The following is a 22,792-nucleotide window of genomic DNA, read 5'->3' as shown; positions in this document are numbered from 1 at the left end:
GAATATACCAAAAGAAATCGTGCTAGGCGAAAAGAAGCCCACCAAACGAGAGTTCTTACGCGTTATCATGTCGGTTTTCGATCCGCTCGGTATCCTCGCGCCGTTCACGTTAAAGTCAAAAATCATCATGCAGGAAATATGGCGAAGCGGTATAAATTGGGATGACCCACTACGGGAGGAAGATTTTGTCCGTTGGCGCAAGTGGGTGTCCATGATAGACAGGGTAAAAGAATGCCGGATGCCGAGGTGTTACGGGGTAACGGAATCGCGGGAGTCAGAAGCGCAACTCCACGTGTTTTGCGACGCGAGCTTAACGGCTTACGCGGCGGTAGCCTATCTGCGGTTCGAAAACGAAAATGAGTCTGAATCCGCGCACGTGTCCTTGATCATGGCCAAAAGTAGAGTCGCGCCGTTAAAACCGTTGACAATACCGCGATTAGAGTTACAGGCGGCCCTGATGGGGACAAGACTCGCGACGTTCGTAGAAAAGGAGCTAGACATTAAAATTAGTAGACGAGTTTTTTGGTCAGATTCGACTACCGTGATTTCGTGGATCAGATCGGAGCCGCGGACGCGTCAAGTATTCGTAGCGAACCGTTTAGGAGAGATCGGGGAAAACACGCGGACGACGGAGTGGCGATGGGTTCCGACCGGTCAGAATCCCGCGGACGACGCGACGCGCTTCGAAAATAGCTCCGAATTTATAAGCCCGCGATGGTTTGAAGGCCCGGAATTTTTGCGACGTCCGGAATCCGAATGGCCGATAGAAAAAACGTTGACCGCGAAAGAGAAGGCGACAATCGACGGATTGGAGCAGCGGAAAGCGTGCGTCTACGTGGCGGCGACGGTAAAAGCAGAATTTTCGCTACCGATAAGATTGATGGGTTGGCGCGGTCTTCTCGTCATCGCGCGACGAGTACACGCGATCGTCGGTCGTTGGAAGGGGAAGAACACCGTGAAAGAACCGTTGGAAATAGTTCAGATAGGGGAACAGTATTGGTACCGCGTTATCCAGGAAGAATATTTCGGAGCTGAGATAGTTGCGTTGAGACACGGCCGTAATATCAACAAGGGAAGTAAAATCGCCGGTTTAAATCCATACGTAGACGAACAGGGAATTTTGAGGGCAAACGGGCGCGTAACGGCAACGGGACTTGAGGGCTTTGACAACCGACCAATCATACTCGAGGGTCGACACCCCGCGACCAAATTACTAATTGCAGAATACCATCGGAAGTTCTATCACGCGAGTAGCGACGCGGTAGTCAATGAATTAAGGCAAAAATACCATATAATCGGTCTTCGACGCGTTTTACGTTCGCTCATAAGTAGGTGTATTGTATGTCGTATACGGCGAGGCAGGCCACAGAACCCGCTGATGTCCGCGCTACCGGTCGGGCGTGTAGCTTTTCGGCAGAGACCCTTTACACACTGTGGGGTCGACTACTTCGGACCATTGATGGTAAAAATCGGGCGGCGAAGAGAGAAACGTTGGGGAGTGTTGTTTACGTGTCTCACGACAAGGGCCATCCACTTAGAGATCGCGCATTCGCTAAGTGCCAGTTCGGCCATAATGGCATCACAAAGACTAGCGGCGCGGAGAGGCACACCGCAGGTAGTCTACAGCGACAATGGGACGAATTTCCGGGGCGCGGACAAGGAGCTGAAAGACGCGACCGCGAGTATGGACCGAGCTAAGATCAAGGAATATGCATTGTCGAAACGTGTGAAGTGGGTTTTCAACCCCCCTGACGCACCGCATATGGGTGGGGCGTGGGAACGATTGATTAGGTCGGTAAAAACCGCGTTAAACGTGATTTTAAGGGAACAAGCACCCTCCGAAGAAGTTCTTTCTACGCTCTTTGCCGAAGCCGAACATTCGGTAAACTCGCGGCCGCTCACGCACGTGTCGTTAGACCCTCGCGATAAAGAGGCACTGACGCCAAATCATTTCCTGATAGGATCGTCCTCGGGTGAGGTTCAGCTAGGTAGATATGATCTTCAAAATGTATGTTTGCGAAAACAGTGGCGAACAGCGCAGAGTTTCGCGGAGGCGTTTTGGAAACGATGGTTGCGCGAATATTTACCTACGCTCGTACCGCGTAAGAAATGGACCGAAAAGGAAAATCCCTTAGAAGTAGGCGATATAGTGTTGATAGTAGACTTACAAGCACCGCGAAATAGTTGGCGAAAAGGGACCGTTACACGAGTATTTCCCGGTGTAGATAAAGAAGTCAGAGTGGCCGAGGTGCGCACACGAACGGGTGATTTTATACGTCCGGCACGAAAACTAATAAAACTACTAGGAATAAATGAGGTACAAAATTAAATGAATTTTGTACGAGGGGGAGGATTGTTACGGATAGAACTGGCCAATTGAGGCATTTCAGAGCATGGGATGAGAATTTAAAGATAAACATAAGATTTAATGAATTTAGCGGGGTTTTCGGGGACGACTGGTCAAAAGCAGCAGGCATGGCGAGTTTCCATGCCTCGAAGCCCTACGTGCACGGGGAAACCTGTGGCCGTATTCGTCGAACACCATGAGTGTCTCGGCATGAAAAACACCATCGTAGCACCGGGGGTAACCAATCCGCCCGGGAGTGGTGGTGCTCACCAAAACACCGAGGGCCACTCCGCTCGGGAGAGGTGAGAACCCGGGCGAGGGCGAGCTTGCTTGCCCTGCGCTCCGGCTAGCTGTCTGCGGGATCGGTCGCACTCGAAGACGATAGATAATTAATTTTTCTAAGAAATGTACACGTGCGTGGTGCACGTGGCAAAAGTGGCACGTGGCAAAAGTGGCACGTGGCACATGCTCTGAAATTCCGAGAAAAATGCCAATTAATAAGTATTTGATCCACCGCGAAATGCCGGCGAACCCAGGTGCGTACTTCGGCAGAAAAGAAAGACACTCCTCGGCGACGTCTCCTGATACGTAATTTTCGAGAAACGAGTACAAAGGCGCGGACCGCTCCGTTTGACGGCGGGTACCGGCAAGTGCCGGCGCGACATCGGTATCGCCGCGCGGCGTGGCGGCGCGGCGGCTCGGCCGCAAAGGGCGGGCGGCATCGCAAGGATCGGTCGTAGAGGGATGACCGCGAAGCCAAGGTCGACGGAGGGCACGTGGCAGATTTCGAAGAAATCGGGTGGTTGCTAGGAGACGTCGTAGGGGAGTGAAACGTATAAAATAGACGAGGGCACCGGGCCCGCACTTCACTTCGATTCATTCTCTTATATTTGTTGCTACGCGCTTCTTTCTTTATATTTGTTGTTACGAGGATTCACTTATAACTTGTCACTACGGGACATACTTGTTGTCATTACGGACTTTACTTGTATTTGCAAAGACTTTCGTTGCGGGATCAAGTATTTCGGTTTTGATTGTAATATTGATGTCACTCGCAGACTAAATTATAATACGTGTGTTATATAATAATTGAAATAAACTGTGCGTATTCACCGTCGGAAAAATTGAGTTGTTCTGATACAAGTGCAAAGGGTTAATACTTTCATTAGTCCAATTTATTATTTATATATTATTGAATGGGTAACTGTTTGTCAATAAGGAATGTTAACACTAAACTATCAAAATGGTTAAATGACCACTCCTCAAGTTTTAAACTATAAGATACAATTTGTTAAAATTTCTTTACGTTGACATTCATCAAGATGAATTAATATGTGAGCAACTTCATGTTTAGTCAGTTGATTATTTACTTTGCAATTTTTAATTTCGAATGAAATGCATATACGCATATATGCATGTTTCCGATAAGGGATGGTCCACTCGGAACGATTCGGCAATCTTCGATAATTTACGGCACGGAGGTCAGTTGTCGATCCGCGACAGGCACATATCGAATAAAATAGATGAATAATAAAAATGTATAATGTAATTAGCTAATAAATTATTGAATAAAGTCCTGGAGTTCAAGGGTCAAGACTATTTTACTTTTACGTTCGCTGATGGGAAAATTTAATTTTGAAAAGGACATAATATTCAAGTTTTTGTCAAATTGTATCAAACGTTAATGTTCCTGATAGATAAAAATGAGAAAATGTTTGCTAACTGTGAAAATGACGAGAATCTAAAAACAGATTCGGAATTAATCAATTATTTTGAACAGAAAATTATTTATAGTACAAATTATACAAATTACAATGGATTAAATTTTACAATAATATAAAAATTGATTCGATAACAGGCAAGTTAACTATGAATCGAGCCTCGCTTCAACAATGTTCGTAAACACTCGGACCTCTTCGGACCTTGCACGAGTTCTACCCTTATCTAGCATGGCGACTTTACTCCTCACAAAATTTTTATTATAATAAAGTTTAATGAATTTTTTGTTATAATAAACTTGTCGAGATTTAACTACATTTTCGTCGGAATAAATATAACGATAAATTATTAAATTTAACCATTTTGAAATTACTGATTTTCGAACATGTAATTTTGCACATTTTTAATTTGAGAATATGTGGTTATCAAAATTACTGAAATTATAGATGTCAAAGTTTAATTACTCATTTTGGAACTTGTACTTTTGAACATTTTTAATTTAAAAATTTGTAGTTATGAAAATTTTTGAAAATATAAATGTCAAAGTTTAACTACTCATTTTAGAGCTTGTCACTTTGAACATTTTTAATGTGAGAATTTGTGGCTATGAAAATTTCTGAAATCATAAATGTCAAAGTTTAACTACTGATTTTTGAACTTATAATTTTAAACATTTTTAATTTGGGAACTTGCGGTCATGAAAATTTCTTAAATTATAAATATCAAAATTGGTAAATTTATAAATTTGAAAATATAGAAGTTCCTAAATACCTAAATTCTATTATTCAAAATCCTAAATTTAAAACTTGACCGTTTGAGAAATCTCTAAAATTGAAAACACCTAAAACTGTAAATTTGCAAAGTTGTAAATTTAACTTGACAATATATAAATAAACTCGATAACTAAGAAATACATAAAGATAAATTACAAATTAGTAAATATATAAAATTTACAAACTGAAAATTAAAGAATTAAATAATTTGTAAACTAGTAGCTTTAAAAATTCTAACAATAATATCCATCTTAAAAATTTTTCAAATTACTGTCTTTGAAGATAAATGTATCGTCGAAAATTCACAAATGTCTCAATTCGAAAATTAAAGTGCGTTGCTCCCAAAACACAGCGCCCGGGGCAGGTGCCGTTTGCCCATCGTTGCGGGTGGTATACCAACAAATTTCCATTCGTAATTTAATTGCGTTCGATTAATCTCCCGGCAGACTCGCGTTACGTATCCCATTATTTCACCGCGGAATCCCGAGTTCGTGAAATATCCGCTGCAAAGCCAACGCACGCGTATTTTCGTCTCATTTAATTCTTCCAAATCATTAATGGCTAGGGAAACGACGTCGGATTAACGAGGTAACCGGATTTCACGGTTTCAACGTTGCCAGAAAAACGCTCGATCGGTCCTCATTACGCAATAAAATTGTGGCAACGTAGTTGTAATGAGATCTATTCCCATGACTCGTCTTCCCGAAACCGCTCGAAAATTTACCCCCGAAAACCCTCGTTCCTTCGTCGAGAACCTTCGTAGATCATGTCGCGCGAAAATAAATGATTTCGCCGTTTTTAACGAGATCGTAAATTATGACGATGCTCTTGGAAACCGACTCGCGAAATCTCCAGGAAAACGGAGAGGGAGAAATCACGTGAGGGAAAAAGAAGTCCGACGACCATCGACGAATTTATTCGAGTGGAACTCGATTGAAAATATCGAACTGGGAAACTATACTAATGTATTCACGTTTCTGACGATCTTTTGTTTTCGCTTTTTATGGAATTTTTTGTTGAAGGTATAGGGGATATTTCGTTGAATCGAGGAAGGTATGCAAGGAATTTGGAAATAGGGGCATTAATATTTAATCAGTGTATAATTTATGCGTAATTTGAAATTGAAAATGAAGTGAAAATATAGAGAAATGATTAAATATAATTGTATATATTAATTTATCTTGGGAAGCATTCGAGGCATGTTTCTGAATAAATTTCGTAATTTAGAATAGAAAATTTGTAAACTGGACAAATGATCATTTTGGTGGTTTTATTATTGATTAAGAAGGGTGGACTTTAATAAGTGGAATTTAAGAAGAATTTTATAATTTGGAAATATGGAATTGCAGTTTTGATTTAGTGCAAATTGAGATTGTATATATGTACTTTTAGAATGAAATGAAATATTTAATTGTAATTTTGCAAGGTTGACAATATAAAAATTCTTACAATTCTGAAGTAGAGTACTTGTAAATTTAGTAATCTAAAAATTGCTCAATTTCAGAATTTATAAATTTGTGTGTACCTAAATTTATAAATGCAGAAATTGTGGAATAATGAAATAGTGAAATGATAAAGTAATAAAATGCAGTTATATATTATGTACAATAAAATATAATAAAATATAGCAAAATATAGTAAAATATAGCAAAATATAGCAAAATATAGCAACGTGTAGCAAAATATAGCAAAATATAGCAAAATATAGTAAAATATAGTAAAGTGTAGCAAAATATGGCAACATATAGCAAAATATAGCAAAGTATTATAAAATATAGTAAAAAACAGTAAAATACAATAAAGTATAGTAAAACAGTAAAATAATAAAATAATGAAATAGTAAAATAATAAAACAGTAAACAAGTAAAGCGATAAAATAGTAGAATAACAACACAACAATAAAGAAATAAAACAGTAAAATTATGAAATAGTGAAAATAGAATATAAATAATATAAGCTATCTACATTAAAAAAATAATACTAAAGACGACTTCCTACGTTAGAATATCGTCGTGAATGTCTTTTTTTATCTCTGAAGCATCGAGGCGCGGAGTCAGAAACGATTTCTGGCTTAGAATCGTTTTAAAGTGAGCTCTCAGGTTCGTTGGTTACTTCAAGGAAATTAATATTTAACGCGACCAGACGACGATTCCGTTTCACGTGCATATTTTATACATAAAATTCGTTCGTTTTAAACGAAGATACCAAAATGCAGTCGTCAATGTTGAAAAATGTTAATAAATATTAAACTATGCGCATTTATAAATTTATCTTGAAACAGACTATTTAACATAAAACATTAGGTATAAATCATTTTTAATAATAATAATACCTGTTTGTAGTTTAGCTTTTAAACGTTAAGGTAGGGTCCCAATACTTTTCATTTATTTCCAACAGAAAATTTATTTAACAAAGCTCTTAAACTTTAATTAAACTATAGAACTTATTTGATAAATTACTATATAATTTAAAACTTTTGTCAAGATATAAAACTTGTTAAGTTCTAAGTTAATTATTTTTTAAAGAAAGTTAATTAATTTCTAAAAAATGTGAGCTTCAATATTTCACTTAAGCCTTTTAATTTGCATTCAAGTTTTAAATATTTAGTTCAAAGTTTCTCATAGCACATGTATACAACAAAATGGCGGTCCCATAAGTTAAAAATTAATTTTGATTGCACATCGATTATTTAATATTTGAAAGAAACATAAATAATTCTATACATAATTATGTTTATGCTTATTTTAGGAAAGAGAATAATAATGCCCTTTTGTCGATTTCTAAATCATTTTTCACGCGTTCACGATTTTTGACCAAACACGGTTCACGAGAAACTGATTTACATTTTCATTTAATTTATTCCATTGTAAACTCATACTGCTAATCGATATGTGACCATACCTTTCACGAACGAGATATCGACGTTCTTTTTCAGGGAAGTTAAAAAAGTTTTCATAACCAAAATTAGATGGCCTTAAGTCACGAAGTTTTCGAAGAATTTTCACATAAAATATCCGTTTTAATTGAGAACAAAATTAATTCGTGGAACATACATTTATTTCTTCTGCCTTTGTTTTGGAACAGCTTTTTTTCGTTTCTGACGTTCATTAATTTTGTAATATTTAATGCATTGTTCCATTATTAAATTTTAATGAATATTTAATCATTATTCTTTTATTTAATTATTATTATTAAAATTCATATAAAGTTTGAATCTATTTTAAATACGCTTTGTAATGTTTATTATAAATTTTATGTATTACTATTTGAAAGATATTTCGTAAAATTTATACAAATTTTTATAAATCATAGAATTTTATAATTTCATAAATAAATATGTTATTGCAAAGTTATTTTAATCAACATAATATATTTATTAATTACAAACACATTTTTGCGTCAATATATATTTTTTTCCAGGAATATTTTCATTACTAAAATTCAAGATAAAATAAATCAATATTAATTGATCAATATTGTCAGTATTGATTGATCAACATTGTCAATATTATTGTTGATCAATATTGATTAATACCAGTCAATATTAAGATATTTTCTCGCAAACAATTTTTCCCCTGTTTTTTCGATTTCCGCACAAAATAATTTCATTAACGTCAAATGAACGTCGTGTTCTGCGTTAATATCCGCGAAATTGTTAATTTAATTTTCGTGAATTACAAATGTATGTTTCGCTGTTTTAACTACTATAATTTCGCACAGCAGGTGTCTAATGTAACTGCCATGGAATTCATTCATCATCTGGACGCAATATTATATTTCACACGTGGAAAAGTTTTGCGGTAAATAATTAAACATAATTACAGGGAAATTTTCCAGCTGTTCGCTTATTCTTCTAATGTAACATATTTTCAGTATGATGGAATAATAATAATTCCTTTTGTGCTGTTCGTTTCCCATTTAAGGAGATGTGCAGCCATATTGGAAAAATAGGCATCTTTGGAAATTTATTCAGAAAAATCTATTTGGTGCACAAAATAATTTTGCAGTTTTCAGAGAAATATTTCTCTGGAAGTTTTAACGTAATTTTGTTATTTTATTGTTTGGAAAGATTGACTTTTTAAAGAAGTTATTTTTTTTTGTTCTCTTAAATAGAATTTCTCTTATTTCAAATCTTCTTTTATTTCTGATAATATATTTTTAGTAAATTTATATTAAGTTTATATCAAATTTATATCAAATTTTTATCAAACTTCTATCAAATGTATATCAATTCATATCACATTTATATTAAATTTATATCAAATTTCTATCATATTTGCACATTTACTATCCAAGTATTATTACTGATACACGTTTATCACCTCATAACTCCATATAACCCTTTTCATCAGCTACAGCATGCATTTATCGTCGAAAGACGTTCCAGGATGTGATTTAAGGGTGTCAAGTTCTAGAAAAGATAAGAGGTTCGTAGAAGAAGAAATGACCGAAGAAAGAAGCTGCGCTTCTACCTTTCCGGCCACGGAAAAACCAATTTCAGACGCGATCTTAAAAGTATTTCGAAAGCACGACATTTCCACAGCTAGCAGACCTTCTTTGGACACCGTCCAACTTCCGGAGAAAAATTAATAATGAAATACTACTGGAACGGTCAGGGTCGAGAGCTCTAAAGGAGCCTCTCGGCTGGTTTAATAAATGATGACCATTTTTAGCGAGATTTCCGTCACGTAATTTCGATCTTATTTTCTGTCAATATTTTTTTGGAAAGAGAACAAAATGTATCCCTACCGAATTTCATTTCAAACATGTTGACTACTAAATTATAAGTGGATGTAAAAATTTGTAATTATATAAAAAATTGTACAATTGTACAATTCTGGATATTGAAGCATTACTCTGAGAGAATTGTAATTATACAGGATGGTTCACCACATTTTGCCATCTAGATTTGCGTCATTATTATTACTCATAGCAAACAATGTTTCAGATGAAGTTGAATAGTTTTGAGAGGGGCATATGCTGGTGGTATATTTCTTTTTTGTAGGTGGACGTGTAAAGGACATATGAAGGTCACTAATGTTTTTTTTAAACGGAATCATATATTTTTTATTGCATCAGCTGATACTCCTTCATATTCTTTACAAAAAGGTATGAATCTATTTATGTGAAAAAATCATTAGTTTAGGAAATATTTTAATTTTAACGTCTATTTACAGAAAAGGTTCAATGTGGCGACTATTTGCTTCAGAACACTTTCTGAATAGAGAAATCAATGACTTACTAACATTCCGTAGTGTATAATCTTTCTGCATGTGTAGCACTTTTTCCAGCATCAAAATAAACTGATAACATGTCTATCTTCTTCTTTAGAATACTTCATTATGAAGTGATAATTCACCGTATCGTCGTATTCATCGTATTAGAGACGTAACAGAGACTAAATTTCACTGTTACTGCGTAACAAAAAAAAAAAACAAAAACTCACAATTCGTTTAGTGACACTTGACCTCTCAAAGCATGTAGAAAAACAATTGCTGTTCAGTTAGGGCAATTCATAATATTGATCAGAAAGTCACGATTTCCTAACAAGTTAGAATTAAAATATCTCCTAAACTAATGATTTTTTCACATAAATAGATTAATACTTTTTTGCAAATAATATGAAGGAGTATCAGCTGATGCAATAAAAAATATATGATTCCATTTAAAAAAACATTAATGACTGTCATATGTCCTTTACACGTCCGCCTACAAAAAAATGTACCCCCAGCATATGCCTCTCTCCAAATCATTCAACTTCATCTGAAACATTGTTTGCTATGAGTAATAATAACCACGCAAATCTATGGCAAAATGTGGTGAGCCACCCTGTATATATTATTATTCCATATTGTTACTAATTCGAGTAGTAATAATTATTGTATAATATTTTATAAAATACGCTTCTACAACTTTATAGAAATTTAGATGTTTACATTTGAGAAAATTTTAAAATTTGTGATATCAGAAATTTTGATAGTAAATGATCAATTACTTGCAATTCCAACTCACTCATGCCACACTGCCAAAAAAATGAACAATTTAAAAAAGTTTGGTATTGTCTAATAAATTTTTAAACTTCAAAGAGAAGAAATGTAGAAAATATATTTTCATATTTGCAATGAAAAATCTCTTTGTACATTGTCAATTTAAAAGATTGTACAGTTCCACCCTTGGCCACATAATAGAAGTCTATGCACTTTACAAGGTAACCCGGTGTATAACGTTCATACAAGTAGCAATGATCGTTAGTAAAATAGAAAGCTTTTCGAAGGGAATAAAAAGTTGAAGAGAAAAAAGAAGTTCGTAAAAGCATGCGGAGCTTGTATCTTCAGGGGATAGAAGTCGAAGAAGAGGTCACAGCCTGCGGACATAAGAAGATGGACGACTGGAGTCCCGTTAAAAATAGTCGTCGTTTCACGAATTCACGACAAACTTTCCTCGTGCTTGATCCTTTGAGGCATAGAATCGAAAAAGCTCGATAGAAAGATCGACCATAGTATCCCCGAGATAGCTCGAACGCTTCTGTTTCCATGGTCTCATATTTCTCTGCAAATCGGTTTGAATACGCTACTCGTGTGTTTCATCGATTGTTTTCTCGGAGATTGTATTGCATGGATTGAAAAGTTGCTCGAGCGTAACAAAGGGCGAAAGATAGGCGTGTTCGGAACGTTTTGTTGTATCTTGTTTTTAGTTAAATCGTAATCGTACTCGATTCTACGTATCGTGCAGTTGACATTTATTTAATCCAAGGATTTTATCTTGTGGCGGAGATATTGGATTCGAGGATGATGGGGGATGTAACATTTCTGTGAGAGATTTCGGCTGATTTTTATTCATTTTTGTATTTCTAAATTTTTATTGTTTGGAGTTTCTTTATTTTTATATTCTCAAGTTTTTGTTGTTGGAATTAATTTTCATATTTTTAATTTGTTCTGTTTATAGTTTCCATATGTTGAATATTTGATTTTTGGAACATTAAATTTTTTGATTTTCCATATTTATAGTTTGCACATTTTTAAATGGTCAAATTCCCAATTTTTACTATTTATAGTTTTTATATTATTAAATGATCAAATTCGTAATTTTTAATATTTATAGTTTTTATAGTTTTAAAAGATCAAATTTCCAATTTTCAATATTTGTCATTTTTTACATTTTCAAACGATTATATTTTCTAATTTAAAATATTTATAATTTTGACATTTTCAAATCAAGTTATCTAACTTCCAATATTTCTACTTTTTACAGTTTCAAATGATTGAGTTTTCCAATTTTCAATTTTTATTTTTACAAATTTAAACGATCATGTTTCCTAATTTTCAATGTTTATATTTTTTTGCAATTTCAAATGTTAGTTTCCCAATTTTTAATATTTATTTAATTAAATAATTATTCTCAATTTTCAATATTTATAATCTTGACATTGTCATAGAATCAAGTTTTCCAATATTTAAATATATTCACTATTTATATACTTATATTCTTTATTTTCACTGCTGGTTTATTTCAAACAAACATATTAAATCTTGATGCAAAAATAAATTGTGCTCTGTACACAATTCAACGAATGTTTCTATTGAAACACTGCATATTTATTTAAAACAGAGTAATAGTAAAAGCAATAGATACACTATGTATTGAACACCGGATTTTTTCAGCGTGCGTTTAATTGCAATTTCACTTCGTGTGTTTATTTTTCATACTAATAATATTTGTTCTTAATCAATTCATTAATAATAAAATACCTTTGAAATTAAATCAACGTTTCATTTAATAACCCACTATTAATTCTAATATTAATTCTAATATTAATTGTAATATTAATTTAAAATTAAACCAAAGTTTCATTTCATAACCCACTATTAATTCTAATATTAATTCTAATATTAATTGTAATATTAATTATGACCTCACTAATAGTTCTATCACACAGCATTGTGTCCACCCCTTTAAAGCTACCCCTACAGCTGATATCATTAACCCGAGACACCCTGTACATGCAAAAATCTCAGGGGAAGAACCCTTGTCAAAAGAAAGGCTGAAGACGTGTATTCACCTCGTAAGAGAAAGAAGAAAAAATTAATGTGCTCCTCTGGTCTTCCCACGATACAACTCGAGTCATTGTTTTTATCGACATTTCGAAAAAAATATGTCAAACCGATATTCCGTACGATAGGAACTCCGATGCTTTTAACTCTCGATTAATTTTTAAATTTATGTCAAGACACTGGAGGCTGCGATCGATCAGCTCTCGGTTGAAAGCATTTATTCAGCGCACCGTCGTATTCTGCTTTTACGATCACTGCCTTGAGAATTAGGGCGGTTAATAAAACGAAAAAGTATCGGAGTTTCATTAGTTTATGACGAACCCAGGGTTTTCGGTGGGTACACTGAACGATGATTAAATTCTTCGAAGTTTGGTCTTGGAAAACCAACGAAATTAACCTCAACTTACTGGAATAATACAGTATTGTATTTTTGGAAAAATATTTTATTTTAAACTAGTTGCGAATTAGGTGAATTGGTAAATAAATTGAAATATTCGATTTTTACTGTTTGATCTTAATTTTCTACCATGAGCTAGGTTAGGTTATGTGAGGTTTCTGTGTGAAGTCAGCCATGTTCTAATCATTTTTATTGCTTTAACTTCTTCATTGTTTTTAACACAATTTAAATAACTTTTGAGTAAAGTAGTAATATTGTATGGCGTACTACTTTCTTTTCTTCTTTAATTACCTATTAACTTAATCATTTACATATTAACGTATTTTTATAAAATTTCGTAAATCATAACATATGTTTCATACTACATATATCCACATTTTAATGTGATTCAACAATTACGCATACGATTAAACTCATTATAACAATATAATAAAATAATACAATGAAACATACTATTAAACACATCATAATAATACAATTAATTAATAAATAAAAAATATGATTAAACGCGTCATAACATAATTGAACATATGACTAAACATAACTAGCACTCAACAAGTTACACGTTGATCAAAAATTCAACCGAAAAGTATATAAATATACTTTCTTACATAAAACTAACAAAAAGTAAATATAGTAATGAAGAATAACACTCGAATGAAAAGAGTGATATCCATACGCATTAAATGAATGAAAAAGTTACTCACCCTGCAGAAGCTGGTGATCGGAGAGATCTGGAACAGAAAGAAACGTGAGATCAGTCGTTGGAATTTTGTAAGATACATGTGGATTAATAATTGATCTGAAGACATCCGTACACGCGTTCATCGATCGAGACGATAGAGATAGAAGCATGTGAATTGAAATTCAAAAGCAGTTCCTCGGATACTAAAGCAAGTAGAAGCTTTCCAAGCTGATCGCAGATAGCGAATGCAAGTTCACCAACTGTTTCGTTGAGATTATCACGAGACAATATATGCACGTTTCATGTATTTACTGGTGGAGCAACATTTATGAGTTACGTGTATGCATACATTTTCCTGTGAGGCTTTGTACGAAACGTAGATTGTGTAAGGTGTTTATGTAGGTGTATACAAATATAGAATTATTTTATTTTGAGAAAGAATAGGTTCTATTAGAAATTTGTAGATTGGGTTTTCGGAGATATACAAAATTTGGGAGTTTTGGAAATTTGACAAAAATTCAAGTTACAGAAATTTGAGAAACGTAAGGGATTTGAAGAATTTTAGAAACTTGTGGAATTGAAGAATTTAAGAAATTTGAGAAATTTGAGGATTTGAGAATTTGAGAATTTGAGAATTTGAGAATTTGAGAATTTGAGAATTTTAAGGAATTTTAAAAACTTATAGAGTTTGAAGAATTTGAGAAATTTGAAGTTAAGACTTTAAAACTCTAAGAATTAAAAAATTTAGGAATCTCAAATTTCTGTACCTGAAACCTGAAAAATCTCTAAATTTTTACATTTGCAAAGTTCAATATTTTCATATCCACCATAACAACATTTAATAACGCATTATCCCATATTCACATAGTCACTACTCTTATCTACATACCGCTAAACTTCCACATACAAAACTAGCAAAAAAGTAAAGTAATTAAAAATCATTTCATACATCATAACTTTTCAATAAAATATTTACAACCCCACCTAACATCTCACCTTTGCGTATAGAGTACTTAAGTATTTACTTTTGTGTATGGAGTTCTTTGACGGTATAAAACTGGGACATCAAACGTATATGGTGTGAGACAGATTTTAAATATTCCACACATAAGGCACGTGCCTGTTAGATAGTCTAACTGATGAGTTCACAGACAGAGTCAGGATGAAACGTTCTTTCCTACTTTCGTTCCTCCATTTCTTTTCCGCGGCACAACTACCATAATCATAAGAAGTTCCACGACAGTAAAACGGGTTACCCCGGAGAGAAACTGAGCGAGTATATTACGTATTCCTCGACGTTTCGAGGGGCTGGCGAACTTCTGTGTACAACGACGTGGAATTAGATCCCGGGAACTTGCCTTTCTCGACGCTTTTACATTTCTGTCGCGCCACTTGCTAACGACCGTACATTTTTAAATTCTTCGTGGATCGCGGTGTGTAACTTTCAGACTCTGCGTTGTGAACATTGTAGACGGAAAAACACAGCCTTAACAGTGTATCTATGTAAAGTTTGCGTATACGAGGTAAGCTGTCGCAGAGGGTGCCATGTGACTGGTACAAGCGGATAGAGAGTGATTTTACGGAAAGTATAAGTCATTTTTTAATTCTTCGTGGATTAGTGTGTGTAACTTTGAGACTCTTGTGAACATTGTAGACGGAAAAAACAGGATTAACAGCGTCACGATCCACGAGTTGGCGCGTGAGGTCGACCCAAAGTAAAAGAAGCCCACCGTGAACACTTCCGTTACATTTCGACAAATAAGAATAATAATGACAATAACAGCTGTATCACGCAATTCGCACTATTCGTTTTCGAGATGTTTGCCTGTCATTTTTGACGTAATTAGTGTGCGATCGCTCAAGCAATACCGCCGAAAATACATGTGGCGCCCATTTTTCTATTCTGACCAATCGGAGGAGCTCTTTTAAACCCCTGAGACTCTTCACGCGCCAACTCGTGGGTTGACATCGGTACGTAAAGTTTGCGTATACGAGGCAAACAATCGCATAGGGTGTCATATGACTGGCACAATTCGGTAGAGAGCTGTACGCCGTGTGAAGGTCTGTGTGAAGGTTTTTGATCTGAAGCCTACATTTCAAAACATTTGTAATTTGAGAGCGTTGAAACTATGATCGGCTCGAACATTTAATATTTTGTTAAAGGAAGAAATAGACTGGAGTCATGATTCATCGTGAAGAAAGAATAGTTATTTTTCTAAGAATTTTCGAATTTAATTTTAATGACAAATTTGGGCCATCTACAGAGTTATTTTACACAAAATGTCATTTTTAAATTCTTGGTGGATCAGGGTCAAATCAAATTTTGTAAAAAATATGTGTATAACTCTTCGTTGAAAGTTTTTATAGGAATTTCATAGAAAATATATATTACTTTCTTGTATAAGGTTTCATGCTTCTGTTTCTGATCACGTCTTGATTTTTGGTTCGTTAGATACTTCCAGCTTCTATTATAAATATTTAGCTGATGTTATAGAAAAGTGTTGAAGTATTTATATATTGGTAGAAGGATTTGAAGCTTCTTATTCTTCTGGTAAAAATACTTATTTAAAAATATAGTAATATCGGAGTATGTTAGTACTGTTAGGGAGCAGTTGTATGATCATATATCAGGAGGTGGATTTTCGAGATATGACAGACATCTGATTCTAAGAAAATATAAGATAGCAAGCAATAATTATACTTAAAAAATTTAACCATTAATAATAAGTTATATATAAAATGTTAGACTGTTCAGTAAAGTGATACTCTATCTAACTGTACTTTTATATTCACATATTTACATTGTGAACGTGTATGGAGATCCTTATTTCTAATCATATAAGAGATTCATAGTCAGAACAATAATAGCACCTTTCGATTCTATATAAATTATTTGCTGGTTTTGATATAGCAGAGTTTGATAAATGTATTCTGTTAGATTGTTTGCTTTTCTGTATTGGTACAATTTCACGAGTGAAGCCGTGTCGAAATTGAATTTTATATTTGATGTGCGAAAAGTGATTAAAATGGAGCAGATACGTGTATGAATATGGATATGTGAATGCATCGAAGTTTGTAAATTTATTTCTGATACATTTTTAAACTTCTAAATATACAAATTCCTAAATTCCAGATTATACGTTTCTAATATACCCAAATTTTCAAATTGTGAATTTATCAAGTTCCTAATTTCAAAGTTATGAATTTTTCAAATTTTTAAAACATAAGTCTCTTAAACTGCCAAATTCTCAAATAACAAATTTCCAAATGAATTACAAATTTTATAACAGACATTTCAAATTTCAATATTGTCCAATTTAAAGCTTAATTCCCAAACAGATTTCAAATCCAAATACAAATTCCCAGTAACAAAATGACACGATTAATAATTAATAATTTCATATACATATAATCGCGTACATAATAACTAATTATATGCAAGTTATGTACATGATTAATAATCATATGCAAATTATAAATACAATAATATTTCCAATTAAAACGCATTAAATAACCAATTACATTTAAATCATTACTCGCCAAAGCCGTACCGAGAAATTGTGTTGCACGCGACACTTTAGCCGCGCGAGAACTTAAAAATGTAAAAAGCAGCTCGTTTTCTAAAGTTTTAACGGATATTTCAAGCCCTGTTTCAAAGCGGCACAATGCGACATTAAAAATGAAACCTTTTCTCGCCAGCATGAATCGCACATCCTCATTCATTCATTCCCAGATGAATGACACGCCCTTCGACACGCGAGTTCACGGTTCGTGAGTGCACGCGTGTATACACATTATCTACGTTCAACTAATCCCACCCTGTCGCCCTCGCGGCGCTGTTCACACCTTTAGCGAGTAAAGCATGCTCGTCTACCACCTTTGCCACGTGGGTTGGGGTGTCTAGACACCCAATCTCTTTTCCCTCTCTGTTTCACGAACGACGACTTACGTTAACGTGTCGCTTTCAACACCCCGAGCGAAACTCGGAGACACCTGAGGCGTGCATACACGATCGAAGATTACAGAAATACTTGTTTCAACAAGCTTTTATTATTCTTGTTATTCTGTTAGTTACAGGCTCAGACAATTCGAACTTAAAAATTAGAGTATCTGCTGTAAACGTATAGGTGAGACATGTGGATCACATGTGGACATAGAACAAGAGATGAAGACATTTTCAAGTTGTGCAAATAATTAGACATGTGTGAAACCATACTAAAATTTGAAAATCCGTATTATATCCTTCACAAGTAATAGCAGCAAACACCATCTACAAAGGACAAAGATATTCGTACAAAAAGGACAAAAGTATATTTAAAATATAGAAATAGAAAGAACAATATTTTCTATATTATTAAGTATATTTAATCGTATGTAGCTGTGTATTAAACTTTACACTTACAGCAATAAATGACCCAAAACCGAAGGCAATAACATCATGTAGTAATTTGAAATGACTTGAAATGACTTGATTGTAAGAAATCGCTGGGGCAAAAGTATTCATTTGTTGCTGTAAGGGTTATATAGGGTGGCTCACCACATTTTGCTATCTAGATTTGCGTCATTATTAATACTCATAGCAAACAATGTTTCAGATGAAGTAGAATGGTTTTGAGAGGGACAAATGCTGGTGGTATATTTTTTTTTGTAGGTGGACGTGTAAAGGACATATGAAGGTCATTAATGTTTTTTTAAATGGAATCATATATTTTTTATTGCAGCAGCTCATACTCCTTCATATTATTTACAAAAAAGTATTAATCTATTTATCATTAAAAGTATTAAAAAATCATTAGTTTAGGAGATATTGTTGATTTTATTGTTGATTTGAAAATATTGTTGATTTTATTTTTATATTTTTGAAGTGTACTGATACTTTCGTCCTTCACTGCACGTTAATTCCTATGAAGATTGCACCCAATCGTACATCACCTCCACCGAAGTCAATCTGTATTAACAAATGAACTACCGAGTCGAAGAAAACTGTTGGAAAATATCTCCATAATTACTCGCGAAATAGAAATCTGCCCCTGGAGATCGTTTCCTCCGTATTCCCCAATATTACGTAACCCATTGGTATTTCATGGCAACGTGTTCGCTCAGGAATAGATTTTCCTGGGGAAACCGAGCGTAGATGGCACGGTTCGATAACGGAATTCGAGGTATTCTCGAGTTTCTACTGTGTCGCCGTGGTGTGACGAGGGGGAATGCAGCTCGAGAAGGTTCGTATCGATGCATAAGTTGAAGGAGTCTCGTGCTCGCTGATTTATAGTTGGCCGAGCTTGGCCGACGGATATATACGCTCCCGACATATCCTTTTCCAGACCGTGTGTCCCGGAGTGTGGCTCTGAGCCGTTGCTTCCGGTCGTCGCGCTTTTACCCCGCGCATAAAGAAGCTGGAAAGAGGGAGACAACGGGATACGATTCCTGAAGGAGCGAAAAGGATGGAAGTCGATTGTTATTCGTGGGTGGAGGAAATGGTGGTCCAATGTCATGGGACAGATCGCTCGCGATCCGTCTTTCTATGGCAGTGACTTCAAGTTGAAGGAGAATTTTGGAAACAGTTCTTTTGTTCGAATTTTTAGATTATCTCTTACGATGAATAATATATATTAACATTAAATTTGTTAATTAATTTAATATTTCCGTTTTTATTTAGTTTAAGCATTTTTGTGATTATTTAATGATATTTTTGTATTTTCTTTAATTTGAGTATTATATTTTATATTAATTTAATAATATTTCTGTATTTGCATATAACTTGCGTATTATATTTTATACTTATTTATTATTTAATTTAATAGCATTTTTGTGTTCACATTTAACTTAAATATTAAATTTTACATTCACTTAATATTTGATCTAATAATATTTTTATATTTTTACTCAAATTAAATATTACATTTTAGGTTTACTATATATTTACAAATTGTGTAGTTACTTAATGGTTAAGTGATAGGTAGGTTATGTTTCATTAGATTAGGTTATGTTTGTATGAATTAAATGTTGTTAATTTTGTAATATTTCTACTCAAATCTTATATTCACTTAATATTTAATCTAACAAAATTTTTATATTTTTACTCAAATTAAATATTACATTTTAGGTTTTGCTATATATTTACAAATTGTGTAGTTATTTAATGAGTAAGTGATTGTTAGGTTATGTTTGGATAGGTTAGGTTATATCTGTTTGAATTAAATGTCAATTTTATAATGTTCAACACAGATAACAAAATCCTTAACTGTAACAATTTTTTTACCTTTTTTAACAATAATTATCTTTAGTAAACTATTATTTGTTCTTATCTTAACAAAAATCTAGTCTACATTTTAGGTTCTATTTAGCTTCTCATTGAACATTAATTTTGATAATTAATAGACAAACGTAATAATTTAATTGCAGTTCTAGTAATGTTGTTGCAGTGCTATGGAAAATTTAATATACGTGTATCACTGGCACCAGTTGCACTAATTTCTAATAATTCATGGCTGTTAAAGCTGACCTAATTATCTAATTAAATTGTATAACCTAGTTATTCAGTGAGTTAAGATTTTAGAGACGTACACTTCGTTTCTATATCATTAATTAGTGGTAAATTGAATTCCATAAATATATTACAATTATTATATAACATAATAATGATATTTTATGATTATATTCATTACATTAAAATATGAATATTATTATATTATGATATTCTTATGATTTAGTCATTTTTTTCACTGTAAATAAAATTTCTCCCTCAATTTATTTTTAAATAAATTTTGCCCCTGAAAATTAATTGACTTTCGGAAATTTTTCACAGATATATAAATATTCTGAAACAACACTTTACACCTACTTTATATAGCTGTTTATCTTAAATAACTTTACCTAACCTAACCTAACCAACAAATCATCTAAACATTTTTAGTAGAAAAATATATTTAATCAGCAAAAATCAGAACGTGATTAAAAGTAGATTAACCCAATTACAGATTAACCCATCTACAACGCAAATTGCCTAATTACAACCTACAAACACGTGTAAATAAACAAGTATAACATATCATGTATCACCGTATTTTGTTCGCAGCGTTGCAGAAATCCTCCGAGCTTTCCTAACGTCGTGAGTATAGAAAATACTAAGAGAAAAGTTGCAAAACTTTCGAACAAAAGCTCTCCGGCACGTCGATACTTTACCGAGGAAAGAAATTGGGATGGTTTAAGACGTTCCCCTTAAACAAACCCCGATGGAGAGCAACTACGGAAAGGAGAGTGCACGCCGAAATTGAACTTGCGTTTGTCTTTCAACGAGAATGGAAATTGTTCGATGAATTTCTTGCTCTGGATATCGTCGAGGAAGATGTTCGGAAGGATTTAATGGTATCCGCAGAGGGATTAATAGCGTTCGGGTGGAAGTTTTACTTTGAACGCTGGAAGATGTTCATTTTCTACGATGCGGTGATGTTGGTTGCGCACTGAAGGATTAATAGTTAAATTAAAGTAAACTTTTAAATGACCGATCAAGTTTTTCATTCGGTTTAGTTAACAAATTTGTAGTTACATTTCTTTTAATTGAGAATTTTACTGAAATTAGTTGCACGCGTTTTAAATTGAAAAGTTCAACTTTTAATTATAATTTGTCAGATGAAAGATTTAATATTATTTCAAAGATTTTTCGTATCAAGGATTAGAATTTAATTTAATTTTTAGTCTTATCGTATTAACTCAAAAATATTTAATACAACTTTGTACATGTAGTAATCAATTTTAATAGTTAATCATTATTAACAATTGTTAACCTAACCGTTGGTTACATTCTATATTATATGCATACTTCATAAAATTCATAACATAATATATAAATATTATTATATGTTTCAATAATGTACATATGATATATTATTACATGTTACATTTAAATTAATTGTTCCACAAAATCAAAAATTTTAAAAATGTTTCACCAAACAAAATCATCTAATAACATTAAATATTTTACATAAAATTACAATTTATATTAAAATATCCTACATCTTACACATAGAGTAATTCCATAATTGCTCCACATTAATACACCGTACAAAATGCACTTAATATTTATCTTTTCAATAATAATCACAAAACAGTTTGTCCTCGTCTCGCATACCTTTCCACAGGAAGATCGATACGAGAAGGAAAAAAGGTAGTACATTTGACGTCGAGTAAATCAAGAAGCCAACGTTACAACGTTCTTGTAACGACGACGACGTGCTCGTTAATTGCGATACGCCCCAGAAACGCGTGTTCCGTTTCTTGCTCTGTATTCGAACAGCCTTCGTTTCTTGGCTACCTTTGCTCGTCGAAAGAATTCATGAAGTCGGATCGAGTGAAACGTTTGAACGCCGGGAAACTCGAGTGGGTATTTTCTGGTCGTCTTTTCAGCTCCTTCCGCGTCCTTTCCAGCCTCGCGAGACGCGTTTCAGACCGATATAGCAAGATGAATGAGCAGAACGATTCGAGGGGCCGGTTACAAACGGCGAACGATTAAAAGGAGAAACGCGGCGTCGCAGAAGATGGTTTCTAACAAGGGGACACCGATTTCGTTCAAACTTTGTACAGTTATAGAGTACATCAGCAGTAATAATTTTGTGAAACAATAGCGCGCAACTCTCGAAAGTTTCGGAGAAATTTACGTTCAAAGTTCATGAAGAATGATGGAGATTAGGCCAGATTCGTGTCGAGATTTTGTTCATTTTATCTACTTTAATTTGAGGTATTTTTGAAATATATCTGAAATCTATTCACATTTGAAATAACTATTTTTTTTCATTTGGAGGGAATCGATGGCATTGGACA

At 33.8% G+C, this 22,792-nt stretch overlaps 1 protein-coding gene across 6 annotated transcripts in view; it reads right to left on the bottom strand.

Annotated features, from left to right (window-relative positions):
- Window positions 1–22,792, bottom strand: part of Nrx-1 (neurexin 1) — a 583,956-nt gene that overhangs the window by 265,952 nt on the left and 295,212 nt on the right. For all 6 annotated transcript variants that reach the window (XM_076536346.1, XM_076536345.1, XM_076536349.1 and 3 more), the window contains one exon: window positions 13,995–14,021. In XM_076536346.1, coding sequence (XP_076392461.1) covers window positions 13,995–14,021 — 27 coding nt within the window. The remainder of the gene's footprint in view (window positions 1–13,994; window positions 14,022–22,792) is intronic.

The sequence above is a fragment of the Megachile rotundata genome, chromosome 10, assembly GCF_050947335.1.
Source record: "Megachile rotundata isolate GNS110a chromosome 10, iyMegRotu1, whole genome shotgun sequence".
NCBI lineage: Eukaryota > Metazoa > Arthropoda > Insecta > Hymenoptera > Megachilidae > Megachile > Megachile rotundata.
Note: the sequence above shows the minus strand (reverse complement) of the source record. Positions and strands in the feature narration are given on the sequence as shown.